The 18,901-nt window shown below is 42.0% G+C and overlaps 1 protein-coding gene and 1 pseudogene across 3 annotated transcripts in view; both read right to left on the bottom strand.

The window, feature by feature from the left end:
* The window catches only part of KIAA0753 (KIAA0753 ortholog), a 56,118-nt gene that overhangs the window by 3,994 nt on the left and 33,223 nt on the right, over window positions 1-18,901 (bottom strand). For all 3 annotated transcript variants that reach the window (XM_059907402.1, XM_059907400.1, XM_059907401.1), the window contains 6 exons: window positions 18,004-18,082; window positions 16,868-16,951; window positions 13,825-14,010; window positions 12,307-12,388; window positions 7,069-7,189; window positions 6,344-6,568 (listed from right to left, as the gene is read on the bottom strand). In XM_059907402.1, coding sequence (XP_059763385.1) covers window positions 6,344-6,568; window positions 7,069-7,189; window positions 12,307-12,388; window positions 13,825-14,010; window positions 16,868-16,951; window positions 18,004-18,082 — 777 coding nt within the window. The remainder of the gene's footprint in view (window positions 1-6,343; window positions 6,569-7,068; window positions 7,190-12,306; window positions 12,389-13,824; window positions 14,011-16,867; window positions 16,952-18,003; window positions 18,083-18,901) is intronic.
* Window positions 296-1,658, bottom strand: LOC132355171 (small ribosomal subunit protein eS1-like; annotated as a pseudogene).

Genomic DNA, 18,901 nt, shown 5'->3' with positions numbered 1-18,901 from the left:
GTATATATACATACAAACACACACCCATAAGACATCAGTTTTTTGTTTTATACAGTCAATATTCACTTACCTACATGTTGACTTTTTCTTAATTCATGCCTTCCCCTATTTCTGACTTTTCATCTGTGACTGTTTTTGCTCTGCCTGAAAAATATCCTTTTAATGTTTCCTATAGTGACGGTCTACTGGTAATAAATTTTCTCAGCTTTGTTTAGAACCTTTATTGCCTTCCTTCTTGAAATACATTTCACTGGGCTTAGATCCATATTGGTAGCTTTCTCTTTTAGAACTTTAAAAAATACACCAGGTCATCCAGCTTCCATTGTTTCTGTTTCTCCTTTTTCCTTCCTCTGGCTGATTTTAAGATTTTCTCTTTGTCTTTCATTTTCCAACAATACTATGATATGCTACATATGGATTTCTTTTATTTTTCTTGCTTGGGGCATTTAGAGCTTCTTGAATCTACGGCTTGATATCTTTTGTTATTTGGGGAAGTTATCAGCCGTTCTCTCTATGGATGTGGTTTCTGCCCCATTCTCTCTCTCTCCTCTCCTTCTGTGACTCCAGCCACATGGATATTAGACCTCGTCCCTTTATCCTCCATGTCCCTCATCCTCTCTTCTTTATTTTCATCTTTTTGTGTGCCTCCGTGCATCACACTGGATATTTTCTTCTGTCTTATGTCCCAAGTCTCTAATTTTTTTTTCCATAAATAAGATCTTTTATTTGTCACCATTAAAAGTCTGAATTTTCAGCAGATCCTTGGCTCATGTCCATCAGCTTGCTCAACTTGAGCACCTGCCTCGTCCCCAGTAGCTTTTCCAGAACTACTACCTTCACCACGTAGCTCCATGAGTCTTCCCAATTCAAACTTGGGCTTCTTCAGCATTTTTACCTTTCTAACAATGACATCATGGAACAGATAAATAGATTGGCAAGCCTTTTCTATGTCTTTTCCAATGCTGTCTGGAATCCATTTATTGACCACCTCTTTCAAGTCATTTGTCTGCACCTCTCGGGTCATGATTTCCCTCATCTTCTTGCGGATCTGGCAGACCTGCTAGTGCTGGGCATAAAAGGTCTTCTGAATCTGACTGTTGCGTTTTTTAGTAAAACCCACACAGAATAGATGAAGCAAATAGCCATCAGTAGTCTTGACATCCACGTGAGCTTCAATCATGGTCTGACATTTTTGACCATGGAGCACATTTTGTCACGGGTAAGATCCATGCCACGGAAATCAGTCAGGCAGTATTTGCCCTGAACATCCTCAGTAATTAGCTTGAATTTTCTAAATGCAAACTCATCATTCTGCAGATCAGCAAGGCTCACTTCAAAAACACAACACTTGAGGCCATCAGATGCAATTTTGGTTCCCTGAGTTCTCGTGACTAGTGTTTTCCCAATATTTCTTACATTGAACATAGCTGGTGCTTTCACATCATACCAATCTTCCTTAGAAAATGGGTCAACCACTTTCTTCTTGCTCCCTTTTTGCCGCCTTTCATAAGACTCCTGTTCTTGCTGACGCCATGGTGCTGCTCAGAGAGCCAAAAGGCTCTAATTTTTTCTTTTGATGTGTCTAATTTGCTATTAAGCCCATCCCATGAGTTGCTCATTTCAGAATTTGTATTTTTCAGTTCTAGAACGTCCACGTGGATTTAGTTTAGTTCCCAGTTCTCTAACAAAATTCTAAATTGTGTCCTTTATCTCTATGCACATAGTAGGCACAGTTATTCCAATATCTGTGCCCAGTGGCTCTAATAGGTGGAGCTGCTGTGGGTCTGTTCTTGTTATTGTCATGTCTCTCTGTTGCCTGCTTTTTTTCTTACCATATACCAGACACTGAATTTGAAAATTGCAGAAATGATTTCAATCCTAAGATGATATTATAAATCTTCAGAGAAAAGTTAAGTTTGCTTCTGCTCGGTGCCTGTGGGGCAACAATCTAGAATCACCTCAGTGCAATCTCAGGAAGTGAGACGACGTGGAGCTGAGTGGAGTCCTGAGAGGGCCACCCTTATTCCAGAGTGCCACCCTTCAGGGTCCCAATCAGAAACGAGCAAAGTTCATCGGGCCAGTTCCCCGCCCTTGGCAAGCCCTTAATTTCCACCTCTGTCCTCTGATCTGAAGAGGCCATTGAAAGTGCCATTCATCTTCCTCCAGAACCGACAATCCAGTGCCAGACACGGGCTAACTTCCCTGGGTCTCTGTCTTCTCAGGATCCTGGCCCAGTTATTCTTCATTACCTAGTTAACTTCCTGGTGCCTTCAAGCACATATGTTTTATTTTTAATCTAGCCTTTCTATTAACAGTTATCCTCGGTGGGAGAGGCGGTCCAAATTACCACATGTGTCATTACTAGAAGCAGAAGTGATTACTTTGTTTTTATGCTTGCTTTGCTTTCTGTATTCCTATCACTAATTCATCCCCAAACTATGAGAGAAATACAAAGGTGCTCCCAATACATTCAAACACATGAGGTAATGTATCTGTTTCCTTCTTCTTTTTTAACCTTCCTCACGCTGGTTTCCCCCTCTGGAAACTATTCCTCCTGGAGCCCTCTGTCCTCCTGACTCCAATCTAGACTAGCTGCTTTCTATGCTCACTGAAAAATTCTCTTGGAAATAGCTTTTGCCATTTTCCTGGAAGTTCCATGTTGGAGTCTTAAGTTCCCTAAATCCCGTCTTCCTCCTTCTCACTGTGCACCTTGTGCTGGCGGCACACACCCTCTGGTAGCTTACTGAGAAACCGTGCATGGGAACTACATTCTTGGACACTTTGCATACCTTAAACTGTCTTTATTCTACCCTTTTATTTAATCAATAATTTAGCTGAGCACAGAATTCTAGGGTAAATATGGGAAGTATGCTCTAATATCTTCTAGCAGGGTTGCTACTGACAACAATATGCCATTCTCATTTCTGATTATTTGAATGTGCCCAGTTTTAACCCTCTGGAACCTTCTGTCATCTTCTCCTTACACTGGGATGCCCACCTATCCTTTGCACAACAACGTGCCGTGATGTGTTCTGTTCTGTTTATTTATTCAGTTATTCACTCACTCACTCACTCGCAGTGGACAACTGGCGAACCCTTTCAATCCAGAGACTAACAACCTTCTGGGGATTTTTCTTATAGTATTTCCTCAATAATTTTCCATTCCTCCTTTTTCCCTGTTTTCACATTCTGGAACTTCTATTATTCAGATGTTTTCTCTGTTATAATAGCCTATGTAGCTTTCATGGTTTTCAGCAAATGTCTGGATCTCTCAGCAATCTGCTACATTCAAGAATGAGAGTTTCAACTAAGCCTCCTACTTTCTGACTCCCCTGGACCCATGCATCTAGTGCTTCTCATTCCTGAGTCTTACCAAGGTTCTTCTGCACAAATCAGCTAGGGTCTTGGCTCCACCCTCATCAGGCACTTGGCTCTCTCTGGTCTGCTAAGTCACTTGCCATTTGTCTAACTGCTTCATGGCTTCCAAAATTTTCTTGCTATTTCTTATTTGCTGTCATTTATGGTTTCATGCCTTTTATTTAGTCTTTCAGTGGCATAGAGTGGGCTAGGGATATAGAGAGTAGAGATAAATCATATGTTCAATCTGTCCTTTTCAACCAGAAGTCTCCTGATTTGTTTTTCAAACAAGGAATCTTTAAGAGTTTGCTTTCATTAAAAGCATTATCACCTTAAGCCTTTCCTTCCAGAATCACTCTTTTATTTACATCCAGTTTATATCACCTGCCCCATCTGACCACCAGAACAGTGCTTTTCTCCACGTGGAGGGAGGAGTGGAGACATTAAAAGAAAGAGAAAAACTCAGCTTACTTCTCCCTCACCCAAGAGGCTATCAGATGAAGTCAACTGTCTTTGGATACTTTTTCAAGATTTGATCAATATACTTCTCATCTTTGGAACACTCAAATAAGAAACAAAACAAGAGAGATCAAAAACAGAGCTAGAATATTTAGATGTGCTGCCACTTGAGGGTCAAGGACAGGAGAGGAGAACGTCCGTGAAGTTCAGGCATATTTTAACAGATCTGAACTCAACATCTTAACCTATCAGTCCTTATAAACTGAGAGAGCTTTTCCTACATCTACAGAACAACTATGAACAAAATGTGTCGTTAATCAAGTGGTAAGAACATACAAGGAACAGTCTATCTTCCTTAGCTTATTTTGGATTTCCCAAGATGCCAGTTAGCCTAACCAATCCAGACAGGTTCTGTACAAACCAGTGAGTATGCTACAGGACTGAGTGTTAACACACGGAAGCAAGTCAAGTGTACCTACTCTCCTCTCCAGAAAATAAATGCGCATCTCAACAGAACAAAGGGTCTCATATGCTTTGAAGGGTATGTATAATAAGAGAAGTCCCAGGACTTCAGGCTAAACCTGAGAGACAGAACATAAGTGATTATCTCTGATCCCACCCAAAAGCCCACCAAAATAAAAGGAGTTAAATGAACACATAAATCTACAATGAGAAAAAAACAAAACTAGATGAGAAATGTCCAAGATTTTCGAAAGATAAAAAGCACACGGAAGAATCAAAATTGACTCAGCAGTACAGAGGAAAAATACAGAGGAAGCTGAAACCTAAGGGTACATAGAGGGAGACGCCAAGGAAAAGCAAGCTGATCTGTCTCACAAAACACGTCTCACAGAAAGACTCTGGAAGTAAGAGAACCAGGAACCATGAAAGTGGAATGAAGGATCTGGTAGGAAATGAGGCAACTGGCTGAGAATCTGCAGAACAAGCAGTTAGACTGATGGGTCTCCACGTCAGCTCCTGGCAGCTACCTGACAATCCCTGCTTGACCCCCACAAAAAAAGGAAGGTATATTCTTTGGAAAAAATAAACCAGTAATTTGGGACTTTCCTGGTGGTGCAGTGGTTAAGAATCCGCCTGCTAATGCAGGGGACACGGGTTCGAGCCCTGGTCCGGGAAGATCCCACATGCCGCGGAGCAACTAAGCCCGTGAGCCACAACTACTGAGCTTGTGCTCTAGAGCTTGCGAGCCACAACTACTGAGCCCGTGTGCCACAACTACTGAAGCCCGTGCGCCTAGAGTCCGCGCTCCGCAACAAGAGAAGCCACCGCAATGAGAAGCCTGCGCACCGCAACAAAGAGTAGCCCCTGCTCGCCGCAACTAGAGAAAGCCCGCGCGCAGCAATGAAGACCCAGCGCAACCAAAAATAAATAAATAAAGTAATAAACCAGTAATTTAAAACCCAGCCAAATTATCAATCAAGTATGAAGATAGACACCTTCAAACATGTTAAGTCTTAAGAAATGTCCTCTAATACACAAAGCAGGATAGGCTCCATCAAAGTAAGAGAGTAAACCAAGAAAGAGGAGGACACGTGCAAACAGAAAACAAGGACCCGAACATGCGAGGGAGAATCCCACACTCAGTGTGGTTCCCAGGACAAGCACCACACTGTAGACCTAGAAAGCGGCTGGGCCAGACTGAGAGAGAAGGAAAGAGGGCCTCAGGACAAAGAGTGGGGGGTGGAGGCGAGAAACAGAGATTAATCAACATATCTGATCATGAGGAAAATTATGTTCAGATGTGTTGGCTAGTATGTGGGGAACGATAATAAATACATAAAAGAATAAGCAAATTAAAAAGAGGAAATTATTAACTCCTGGAATACGTTTGAAACTTGTTCAAGAAAGAAATGTAATCATGGTATACTGCTTGGCTCAATGATGAAGATTATCTGCATGTATGTAATAAAGTGATACTCATGAAGAATTTAAATTTGGGCCCCATTTTAAAAGAAGGAATTTGCACACATCGTTCAATTAACTATTTACGTAAAAGAAGGCTACCCATTCTTCAAATATTTAGTAGCAGTGGGACTGTTTTCTGACTGCACAAAACTCCCCGTCTCAGGGGAGGTGAGAGCCAGAAGGAGAAGGTTAAGTGTAGCAAAGTCTGTAGGCCTGCTGCTCCTAGCGTTAAGTTTGTCCCGACCGAGAAGATTTCATGATCATAACTGTTTCCTGCCCAGTAATAATCTGTGTTCTCTGACGACACGGCCCTCAGTAACAGCAACAGGAAACCCGTCCTGACTTGAATATTGTGCCTCTACCTAAGGAGGGGAGTCTGCAGAACGCTCCTTCGGATGCCATCAGCCATGCCGTTTTCCAATCTCCTCTCCCTGAAGAAAGGCATTTAGCAGAAAAAGCCTGTTCGCTAGCCCCAAAGCAGCCACTGGAACTCCAGGGCACAAAAGCACGGCCTGAGACCCTGGCCAGGCCTTTCTCCAGCCTTTCCGTAAGTTGACACGTGGCACCCAGTTCCTCAACAAAGCACAAACCTTCTACTGACCTTTCAGCTATCAGCCACGGGTTGAAGGCGCCCACAGCCTCGTGCGCAACAACTCGGAGGTACTGCTCGAAGCGGCGGCAGTAGTCGCTGATGCTGCGCCGCATGCCCCGCGGGACAAAGAGGGCAGCTCGGCCTTCCCTCTGCTGAGCACCTTCTGAAAGGGAGCGGGGGGGAGTCTCTCTCTTCTCCGGTCTCTCCTCTGTTCCCACACTTTCATCTAGGGGACTGAGAGCAAATAAAAATGATGAGAGCATTCAAAATCATCTGCAAGCGAGGGTAAACTGTTAATTCACCCTGATGGTTTGACAGCCAAAGGTTTACCTTCATTTCCCTTCCTCACACTGAACAATACGCAACATCTTATCACCACTCCCTGTTTCTCCTTTACACCGGACTAACCCTCCACACAGGAGGAACATGTGTCCCATGGACAAAAGAATTCTTAAAGCAGATCTTGCAGTAATTACCTGCACAATCACCTGTGCCAGTGTGATGCTTTCAATCGTAAAAACCAGCTAAATGTTACTGAAAGGATCCTTAAGATGCAACACACTCAATGCCCATCTTATAAGCACTACTATTTTACTGGGCCATCTTGGAGTTTGTCAAGATCTTGGTCAAAAGAAGAATCTCTCTCTGTCTTGTGGTAATTGAAGAAATGTGAAATCTAACAACATCAAAGGCAACCAACTACAATGAAATCAGACAGTCTCGTTACCACTTACGTGCCATTGCAGGGCCTTTCTAACACGATGTTCACATCTGGGTCTTTGCGAGCTGCTGTCTTTGTGATCCTGATTGGATGAGGAGAAAGACACCTTTCACTTACTGCTGGGATTTTTTGGTCTAGAAAAGGAGAAGCATAAAATGACTGCATATAAAGAAATGCTGGTGTATATATCAGAGCTGTCTTAGTGGCCAATAACCTGTGAGGAAGTCATGGGCACATCTCTTAAGCATAAAGGTTGCATTAGCAGTGCAAAGGGAAAAAAGTGCCCTTGTTTTAAATGAAAAGGGGAATTTAGAAGTCCCCAAGAGGGACTTCCGTGGTGGTCCAGTGGCTGAGGATCTGTCTTGCAATACAGGGGACACCAGTTCGATCCCCGGTCGGGGAACTAAGATCCCACATGCTGCGGGGCAATTCAGCCTGTGCGCCACAAGTGCAGAGCCTGCACGCCACAACGGGAGAGCCTGAGCACCACAACTACTGAGCCTGTACCCTCTGGAGCTCACGCGCCACAACTAGAGAGCCCACGTGCCACAACTAGAGAGAAGCTTGCGCACCGCAGCAAGGAGCCCACATGCTGCAACAGAAGATCCCGCATGCCGCAACTAAGACCCGATGCAGCCAAAAAATAAATAAATAAGTAATATTAAGGGGACTGTCCTTAACAAAATAAAAGTTACCGAGAAACAAACCAATGAGGAGTCAGTTTTAAGAAATAAAGAACTTGTTTAAAAGCTTCTGTCAGCTCTTTGGAAGACTCTTTGAAGAGGTCTGTGCAAAGCCAGGTTCCATTAGGATCCAGCCCCCATTCCGAGGAGTCTTAAGCCGTTGGGTTTGTTTTTTAACCTTTAAGTGATTTGATTACTGGAGAAGGAAAAAAACCACTCACACCTGAACACTTAATTAGCTGATTTAATTTGTCTCTGGGCTTCACTGGAAAAATCTGCATGATGATAGTCAAAACATTAACTTATTAACTATACCTTGCAGGCTTGACAGCTCTTTTGAGTTTTGGATTATTTATCATTTTAAATGCATTTCAAATGTAGAATTCCACTACTGGGCATATACCCAGAGAAAATGATAATTCAAAAAGACACATGCACCCCAATGTTCATTGCAGCACTATTTACAATAGCCAGGTCATGGAAGCAACCTAAATGCCCATCAACAGATGAATGGATAAAGAAGATGTGGTACATATATACAATGGAATATTACTCAGCCATAGAAAGGAATGAAATTGGGTCATTTGTAGAGATGTGGATGGACCTAGAGACTGTCATATAGACTGAAGTAAGTCAGAAAGAGAAAAACAAATATCATATATTAACGCATTTATGTGGAATCTAGAAAAATGGTACAGATGAACCGGTTTGCAAGGCAGAAATAGAGACACAGATGTAGAGAACAAACGTATGGACACCAAGGGGGGAAAGCGGGGTGGCGGGGATGAATTGGGAGATTGGGATTGACATATATATACTAATATGTATAAAATAGGTAACTAATAAAAAAATGTAGAATCTCTGACTCACATATTTATATGCTTATGATTTTTTACACTCAGAAATACTGCATAAGTCAGTTTTTGTAAAAATATTACTGAGAGTACAATCAATTTTCAATTGATTTCAGAAAAGAGAAGATAAGAGATATAGATTCGACACTGCACAATTCAAAAATCACTTTAAATTTGGTTTTTGTGATGCAACTGAACATACAATCAGAACAATTAGAAACAGAGGGTTCTTACGAGGATTTCATGATTCTGGATTTAACGTGTCCAAAAATTCATTTCAGTTCCTGGTGTTCTACAGAGCTCCTTTTAAATGCATACCTAGACTCTAGCAGAGTCAGAGATAGTGACTAACAGTTTAAATTGTCCTTGAAAAAGAGAACACCGACTCCTTGGTAAGGCTGTCTTCTGCATGATGCAACCTGACTGTGGCCATTGGCCAAACCATCAGTGAAACAGTCGCCCTTCAACATTTCCCTCTCCTCTGCTTCCTTACGAAAAGATGCCCACTGATTCACTAAGCAATGATTAGAAGGGTCCTCCCTGTGCCAGGCCCATGCTAGGTACAGTTGGGACACAACTGAACATGACAAAACTCTCTGGCCTCAAAGATTCTGTGGCTTCTTTGGGAGAGATAAAGAGCTCTAACAGGGTAGGACATGCCAAAAGTCTATGGGAGTTCACAGGAAGGGAGCAAAGTTCCAGCCCAGGAAAGCCAGGAAAAGCACTGCCGAGTAGGATCACGCGAGCCGGGGCTCGAAGAATGGTTCAGCTGTCATGTGATGATGAAAATGGAAGCTGGAGTAGGGCTGGGGGAAAGAGAGAACGACATGAACAAAGAATAGCGCTGGAAAAATTACAGAAGACAAAAGGAACAAATTTGTATTGTGTTTAGATGGCTCATCTTTCTGTCAAAATTTGACATGGAGAATACTTTTCCTAAGACAATACCCCAAACTCATATTCTAAAAAAAGTATATATACATAAGCTGCTGTTGTAAACCTTCTATATCCACAATTTCCTTCACTTCTCTTAATACTCATAGTACTGAAATTCCTTTAGAGGTAACGTTTAACCACATTTTATTTTCCTCCTTTCATTGAGCAAAGTAATAACCGATAAGCATGTGTCAAAGAGAATTTGAGTAACACTTCCCAGCTCAAATTGTGATAGTAGCCTAGCAACTGCAGCCAAAACGCATATGTATGAATTTTTTAAAGTGGAAGAGAAAAGTGAAAGTCTTTTCAACAAACAGAGCAAGAACAAGTGGATATCCATTAGTGGAAAAAAAAAAGAACCTCAACCTCTACCTCAAACCATAGGCAAACTTTTATTCAAGATGGATCATAGGCCTACACATAAAAGCTAAAACCATAAAGCTTCTAGAGGAAAACAAGAGCCTCTCTTCTCAACTTGCGAGTAGGCAAAGGTTTATTAGATCAGAGAAAGCAAAAACTATACAATAAAAAATGGATAGCTTAGACTTTATCAAAATTTAAAATGTCTGCTCATAATAAGACACATTTGAGAAAATAAATACGTGAGCTATACATGGGGAAGAATGTTTGCAGATATTCGCTGGAGGAGATTAGTGACTGCTGGGATGAGGGGAGGGAGAATGAGGGGTGATACTACTGGATGCAGGGCTTCTTTTCAGTGATGAAATGTTCTGGAATTAGCAATGACATCTGCACAATTCTGTAAATATACTAAAAATTACTAAACTCTTTAAAAGGGTGAATTTTATGGTATGTGAATGACATCCAATAAAGCTGTTTTGAAAACAAACAAACTATATATATATATGACAAAGAACTCAAACCCAAAATGCATAAAGAATTCTTACAACTCAAAATAAAAAGACAATCCAATTTTTTAAAATGTACAAAAGATTTGGACACTTCACAAAGGAAGATATACAAATGACTAATAATTACTTGAAAATGTTCTAAACGTCATTATTCACCAAGGAAATGAAATTAAAGCCATAAAGAGATATTGCTACAGGCCCACCAGAATGGTTACAATGAAAAAGACTGACAATTCAAATACTGGCAAAGATCTCTAGCAACAGGAACTCAATGTAGATGGGAGTGTAAAACGGTACAGCCACTTTGGGGAAAGGTTTAGCGGTTTTTTATAAAGTTAAACATGTACCTATCCCATAACCTGGCAAGTCTACTCAGGTGTTTATCCACGAAAAATGAAAACTTATGTCCATACAAAGACTATACATGAATACACCCATAGCAGATGTATTTCTAATAGCCCCAAACTAGAAACAACCAAATGCAGATCTACAGGCAAATGGATAAACTAGATGTGGTACATGCGTACGATGGAATACTACTCAGCAATAAAAAGGAATGCACACTGATACAAAGTGCGGTAGGCTGCACACTGGCTCCACATCCTATTCCCTGGAACCTGTTAATGTCCCCTCTCTGGCAAGAGGGACTTTAAGGACCTTGAGATGGGGAGAGTGACCTGGATCACTGGGGTGGCCACTAAATGTAATCAACATGTCCTTACAACAGGCAGGCAGAGGAAGATTTGACTCAGAAGAGGAGAAGGCAATGTGACAACAGAAGCAGTGTGAAGTAATATGGCTGCAAGCCAAGGACTGCAGGCAGCCTTAGAAGCTGGAAGAAGGAACCAGCCCTGCCACCACCTTGATTTTAGCCCTTTTAAGACTCACTTCAGACTTCTGACCTCCAGGAACTGTAAGAGAAAAAATTTGTTTTAAACTGCTAAATTTGTGCTTTAACTTGTTACAAACCTGTTACTGTGGCAGTAGGAAACAAGTAATAGATAAATTTATAAAATATCATGCTAAATGAAAGAAGCCTTAGACAAAAGAGTAAATACATGTATGATTCCATTTATATGAAATTCTAAAACAGGCAAAACTAATCTATAGTTAAAAAAAAAAAAGCACAGTGGTTGCCTGGGTGGTGGGGAACTGACTGGGAAGGAGCATAGGGGAACTCTCTGCGGTCATGAGAAGCTCTGTTTTGAAAGGAGTGTTGGGTAACAAAGGTATGCCCGCCTGTCAAAACCCATCAAATAACACAGTTAAGATCTGTGCATTTTATTATATGTGAATTTTATCTCAAAAGGAAAAAGAGGGCTTCCCTGGTGGCGCAGTGGTTGAGAATCTGCCTGCCAGTGCAGGAGACACAGGTTCGAGCCCTGGTCTGGGAAGATCCCACATGCCACAGAGCAACTGGGCCCGTGAGCCACAACTACTGAGCCTGCGCGTCTGGAGCCTGTGCTCCGCAACAAGAGAGGCCGTGATAGTGAAGAGGCCCTCGCACCGCGATGAAGAGTGGCCCCCGCTCGCCGCAACTAGAGAAAGCCCTCGCACAGAAACAAAGACCCAACACAGCCAAAAATAGATAAATAAATATATTAAAAAAAAAGGAAAAAGAGCCATAAATAAATATTAAGCTCTAGTTAGTGATACAAATGCTGAAATATTTCAGATAAGATGTATTGATGTCTTCAAATTACTCTGAAATGCATCCAAAAATAAGATGGATTGATGGATGCACAGAGGATAAGTAGACATATGATAAAGCAAACACAGCAACATTTTAATTGTAGAATCTAGAAGATGCATATATGGGTGTCCACTGCAGAATTTTTTCAACTTTTCTGTATGTTTGAAATTTTTCAGAATACAATGTCGAGGGAAAAAGTAGGGAAACACTCACCATTTTTTTCTTCCTGCATCCAAAGATGAGGATCAGTATATACAATTTTATTATATCTTTGGCGAACCATCTCCTGGTATTTCTTTAAAAAAAAAAAAAGAAAGTACAATTTATGAGGAAAAAAATTAGTTTCATTACAAACCAGAGACTAGTACAGCAGACATCTGCTATAGACACGTTGCCAGAAACAGGCATCTCCCAGGGCCAGGAAGTGATTAGTTCATGAGATGAAATGTAAAAGAAAATGAAGCAGGGCTTCCCTGGTGGCGCAGTGGTTGAGAATCTGCCTGCCAATGCAGGGGACACGGGTTCAAGCCCTGGTCTGGGAAGATCCCACATGCCACGGAGCAACTAGGCCCGTGAGCCACAACTACTGAGCCTGTGCGTCTGGAGCCTGTGCTCCGCAACAAGAGAGGCCGTGATAGTGAGAGGCCCGCGCACCGTGATGAAGAGTGGCCCCCGCTTGCCACAACTATAGAAAGCCCTTGCACAGAAATGAAGACTCAACACAGCCAAAAATAAATAAAAATTAATTAATTAATTAAAAAAAAAAAGAAAATGAAGCAGTTAATCTAATTAATCTAATCTAGACCAGCACTGCCCACAAGAACTTGAAGTGGTGATGGAAATGTTCTATTTTTGCCATGTCCAATATACCAGCTACTAACTATTGACCACTTGAAATGTGAGTAATGTATTTAATCTTAATTAATTTACATTTAAATGGCCATCTGTGGCTAGAGACCACCATTTTGGACCCTTCAGGTCTAGACAGTTACAAGGGGAAATCAGTTACAAGACTAGGATAAACTACACATTTTAAAATTTTCAAAAACCAACTAAAAGTTGCCTTCCCTATAATGTTTCTGTTTAGCAGCAAAGCCAAAATGAGATTTCATCACGGTGGAGTTAAAAAGAAAATGCTGGACTAGGAGTCAGGAGACCTGGATTCTCAGCCCACTTCTGGTGGGAATTTTTGTGTGACCTTGGCCACGTCACTTACTCCCTTATTGGGTCTCAATTTCCTGCTCAGAACAATCCAGGGGTTGGCTTGAGTAATGTCTGAGGTCTAAAAGTCTCTGAGAAAAGCGTTCTAAAGTAGTATCATGGGAATTAGAGAAGGTAAAGTTAACTGTGATTTGCCAGGATCCCATGCTAGCAGAGCAGAAGAGGCAACTGAACAGCATTTACAAGCCGAGGGATGAAGAAGTTAAGTTGCTGGTCGCATCTGTGGGCCTGGGCTCCAGTCCAGCGTCTTTCGTATCCCATACCAACGATGAGTTATGTGTCAGGTAGGGTGCTGACACTTCATACCTCATTTTGTCCTTAAAAGCACCCTACTTATTAGAGAGGGTACGGGACTTTACCAAGGCCGTACCCTGGGCTGGCGGCCGAGCTGGGATTTAAACTCAGCACCAGGTGACTCTGAAGTTCTAAGCTACAGAGCCATGAGGAGGAGCTGCGCCCGGCAGAAGTCAGCCGCCAGCCGCAGACCAGAGCTGGCAGGCCCGGCCTTACTTCCATTTCCTCCATGCGGAGCATCATGGCCTCCAGACGTGGGCTGTCCTCGCTGTCCCCCCAGGTGGCTAAGGCCTCAGGCTCCGAGATCTTAGAGTGAGTCACAGCCCAGAGCTCGTGAGCGGCATCTTCCAAAAAATCATCCAGCTGATGAATGCTACTGGATTCACAATCAATAGCTGTAGCCTGCAAAACAAGGGAAGGGGATGGAAAGGCAATACAAAGGTAACAGAGATCTTAAAGATTAATGCTAATCATAATAAACCAACCACGCAGTGATCCAACACGCAGAGTTTCTACACTAAATCTAACCTCTCCTAAGTCAGTAAACATCAAGAGCAGTGACATCAGGACAATTTCTACCACAGTCATTTAAACAGTAACATCAACTGAGGAGTACCATTACTGTCCATGGGAATTATCTTTACTACCTGTTTTGCCAGTTGGTAAAGCAAATATATTCCTTGTGCTATACTCAGAAGAATGTCCAATATTTCACATGTCACATACTACAGAGGACATACCTACAGTATTCTCTTTTTGGTTCAGTGCTTTGTAAAAACATCTGTTCATGACATCACAAAAGTTCATGATTCTTGTCTTTGCTTGAGACTTTCTACCTATAACCTGGAAGAGCTTTACCAGCCTTTCTTGACCTTGTATTCTTTACATTCACTTTACAGCTTGCAAAGCATTTTTATATGTGTTGTTATTTCTTTTGATTCTAATATACGTCTATAATCTGCTCTGAAAGAGGCTTTTACAAAGAATGTCTGCTGGGGGAATAATCGTATCAGGCTCTGGAATGAGACATTCCTGGGACTAAATCTTGGTTCTGCCTACTGGTATGCCTCCAAGTGTGGGCATGTTTACTTAACCTCTCTGGGCCTCAACCCTCTGGTCTGTAACATGGAAATAATAATCCTATATTTCAGAGTTGTAAGGATTACATGAGCATTTGCACATTGGAACACTTAGAATAGTGGCTGGCACGAAGAACAGTTACCGCCATAGTAATTTTTAAAACCTTTTAACGGTTCATGGAAGAAAATATATTAATGGCCAATCAAGATATAAAGAAATGCTCAACCTTAACCAAAGTTAAAGAAATAAATATCAGTTGAATAACCAATACAATAAAATTAACAAAAAAATCTAGAGACAACTAAACCAGTAATACAGGTCTGGTTAAGATGTGTTTATTTATATTTTCATTCTTAATATTTAAAGAATTGAATATCAAGAATACTATGAGATGAGAGATAAGGAAGTTCCCAATATGCTGGTATGGAAAGATCACCAAAATATAAAGAAAGAAGCTGGATACAGAAGAGTATATGGTATCCGTTTGTGGGGAGCTTTTACTTTTTACATTACACTTTTTCTGAATCGTTTGCATTTTTAGCCATGTGCATATACAACTTTTAATTAAAAAAAAAACACACTTTGGAAAAATGTATTTCACATACAAGTTCAGTTAATGACAATAGCAGCAGCAGGAGACAAATATGTTATGATGGCACCCTTCCAAAAACTTTTTCCTGATATCAGGGATCATCTTGTCTGCAAGTAAAACTACCGAGAGCTTCAGTTTACTTGCAAAGCGCAGCAAACATCTTCTCCATTTGAGAGATGAGAACTCTGGGAATATGTGTTCAAGGTCCCACAGCTCTTTTATAAGTTAGCACAGCAAAATAACTCTTTTTACTTCATCATGCCAACTTCAATGAGTTTGTTTTTATTCAGTTATTTATAAAAACTGACTCCTGATGGTGCTGCCTGGGAAATTCTTTGCAGTGATGCTGATGTTTAACAGCAGCCCAGAATACTGAACACTGGATAGAGTTCCTTTTCTTTTTCAAGAAATTGTATTAAAGCCCATTTAATGTCTACAGAATGATTCTTATATATAAGGCTGATCATTTCTAGTAATATTCAAACATGTCTACTTCACTGACAGCATTTATGACCACTTCATATTTCTGTCATATTAATATGCTTTATGGAGCTGCCTCCCTAGATGAGAGGCTAGTCTCATTTTTTGCTAGGGAAAAAGGTATTTGGTGGCTCTGCTGCACAAAGCATCCAGCCGTAGCACGCCCAGTCTGTACGAGTCGGAGGTAGGCTTTCAGCTTCCGGTCTCAGAAGCCTCACCTCACGTGAGATTCTGTCACAAAATATTGGTACAATAAAATCACAATTGCAAAAATTATGAAAATACACCAAAACTAAACTATTGCTTAATAAATTAGAACAGGGATACATTCTCAAAATCTACTTTCTTCCCGTTCCTAAGGTTGGGCTGGTGGAACTTCATTCCAACTTCCTTCTAACCTGAGACCTTCACCCTTGCTCTGTCCTTTACTTGCTTTGAGCACGTAAAGCAGTAACTTCTTTCCAACCTCCACAGAGACCCACCAGAGGCAGCCTGCACCTCCCCCTCCCCACGCCGAGGCAGGGTGGGAACATTCCCACAAATGCTGAACACAAGTCCTCCGGAGGCAGAGCCCAAGGGTGGACAACCACATGATATGTCTTCACTGTTCTCAAATGTTATCATTCGTTCCTGAGCCACCTCTTCTCTCGGCCAGGCCAGGTACTGGTCATTATTAGGCACTCAAAACATGCTGGCCTAACAATAAATATTAGGCCCTCAGTATAAAGGAAATTAGGCCAGTAATGAGCAAAACTGGGCTGAATCAGAGGAAATGAGGGCAGCCATTCTTCTGCCGCGGGCCATCAACATTCAGGGTCACGCAGACTACCCACATTCTGTCATCAGGAGGAAAGGAAAAAGTCGCTGACAAAAACCTGTGGCTCAAGAGATTTCTGTGAGCTGTCTGCAAGGCTCATCTAAGTCATAATGCTAAACATACACTGTAAGAATTAATATGCCAAATATGAAAAACAGCCTCCACCCTCTGGAGTGGGGTAGTCTAGTGCTGGCAGGGTAATCCGCGTATCAGTTTTCCTTACAGCCGAGGACATTATCGTGCAGTAATACCAGTATCAGTCCAGAAGGCCAGCCCCACACAGCACACACCTTCTCTGCCGGCCGGGCTGTTGCTGCGATCACTGAGAGCCGATCCTTCAAATGAGCATCTGCTTCCAGAGAAGAATTGACTCTCTATTAAAACAGACAAGCATGCTCATAAATTATGAAAATTTACAACCCATATTAGTACAAATGAATTTTGCTCCCAGAATAACTTCTGTGTGGAACTGTTCATCAGCTTTAGCTATATTAGGCATTTTGCGGGAATTCAAAGCACTCTGTCTTCATGAAAATAAATGCCATGTGCTGATCTTGGCTTTCCGCCCCTTTTCTTCCCTCAACTTTGTAAACACTGTCAGAGTAGCTGTGTGGTTTTGGGCAATTACTCAACTTCTCTGTTCCACAGTTTCCTCACTGATAAAATAAGGAGGTTGGACGGTCTGGCCTTTAAGAACCCTCCCAGTTCTATAGTCCTGAGATTTCCATGGACTCTAATAATGATTTAACATTTCTTAGACCAAGAGATACACAAGTTCAGTGGTCTATTCAGGGTCCCAGAATGTCCTTCATTCTATTTAAGATTCTAGTGCTCTTCTGTGGCCTCATCTATTCACACACACAAGATGATTTCCATTTACGGGTTGGATCTACAGGGTCTGGCCATAGCCTTCAGCTCACTGCTTACGGGAGGATGGCACAACCTACTGGTGATGCTCTATGCAATTTCATCTTGAAGAAAGTACTGGTTTGTGCACAGAAGCTGTTGTCCTAACATCTCTCTCCTTGGGAAAAAGAGAGCAAATCATTCCAAATCACTGAGGTGAAAGAGCACGGGATTAGAGTGGAAGCAGTGAACAGAACACTAGCACCACCAATAGCTCTATTTGGTGAAGAACGTAAATTGCAATAGAAGCTCATTCCCCAAACTAAAATCTCACCTTTCTCAAAAGTGGTACTTTCTCTTCCCCCATCTTGTTCCCTTACTCACAACGGAAGACACATCAACAGTGTGGGTGCCCAGAAGGGGCCCCCGCAGCCCTGCACGCACGCTACGAAGCACGGAGCAGCACTGCAGCTTCCAGCTGCCACACACTCAGCCCTGCAAAGGCTCAGTGTGACCTCCGGAGCAACTCTTTTGATTTGAGAACTTCCAAAAGGCAAGCACATGGGATGAACTAGATTACCTGGGCCTTGACCAGGAGAGGCTTCAAACGCTCCAGAACTGCCTTCTCTACCTTATCCACTAAGTGGGTGGCAGAAACACTATTTAGAAATAAAACTGAAAATTAAAATCAAAAGCAAGAAAATATCCTATTGTGCATATTTATTTACCACCCCAGGCAAAGGAAAACCAAATGATTATAGAAACTGTAGGGCCTCTCTAATTTTCATGGCCATACGAGATCCCTGGGGATCTTGTTAAATGCAGATTCTGATTCAGTTGGTCTGAGGGAGGCCTGAGAGTCTGCATTTCCAACAAGCTTTCAGGTGATGCAATAATGCTGGTCCTGAACCTAACTTTGAGGACAAGGGCTGAGATAACATCTGAAGAAGTATATTAGGCTCTGAATCCATTTTGAAAGAATAATGGCTGCCTTGAAACAACTAAAGAGGGCAGAAGACTCAACAAATGAAACTAATTTTGTTCCCCCCCAAGTCCGACAATAACAGAATTAGACATAAACTCACAAAGACAAGGGGGGAAAATGGTGCTGGAAACAGAAGGACAAAAGTGGTAAGTAACTTACTGACCTGAGAAAGCTGAATTCTAGGGTCATAATGGGGAAACCTGAGAACTCACACAATTTGCACTGCTGACTTAAAGAGGCACAAGACTGGTAGCACCAGGTATGCCTAGGCCGGGGGGTGAGCTGGGAGGAGGTGGCTTAACTATAAAAGACAAGAGTCAAATGACGTTTGAGAAGTTAGATCCCTAGGTCCCTTTCCCTCCTTCGCACAACTGGACCACTGCCTCTCTCCAACTCTGAGGGAAGTCTGGTTGCTCATTCTCTGGAGGGGCCTCTTGACTAGGGGATGCCAATTACATTGGGACAGTAGGTGCCCTACTGAAAAGAGGGGATT

This window comes from Balaenoptera ricei, chromosome 20, assembly GCF_028023285.1.
Source record: "Balaenoptera ricei isolate mBalRic1 chromosome 20, mBalRic1.hap2, whole genome shotgun sequence".
NCBI classification, from domain to species: domain Eukaryota; kingdom Metazoa; phylum Chordata; class Mammalia; order Artiodactyla; family Balaenopteridae; genus Balaenoptera; species Balaenoptera ricei.
The sequence above is the reverse complement of the archived record's forward strand: the minus strand, read 5'-3'. Positions and strand labels throughout refer to the sequence as shown.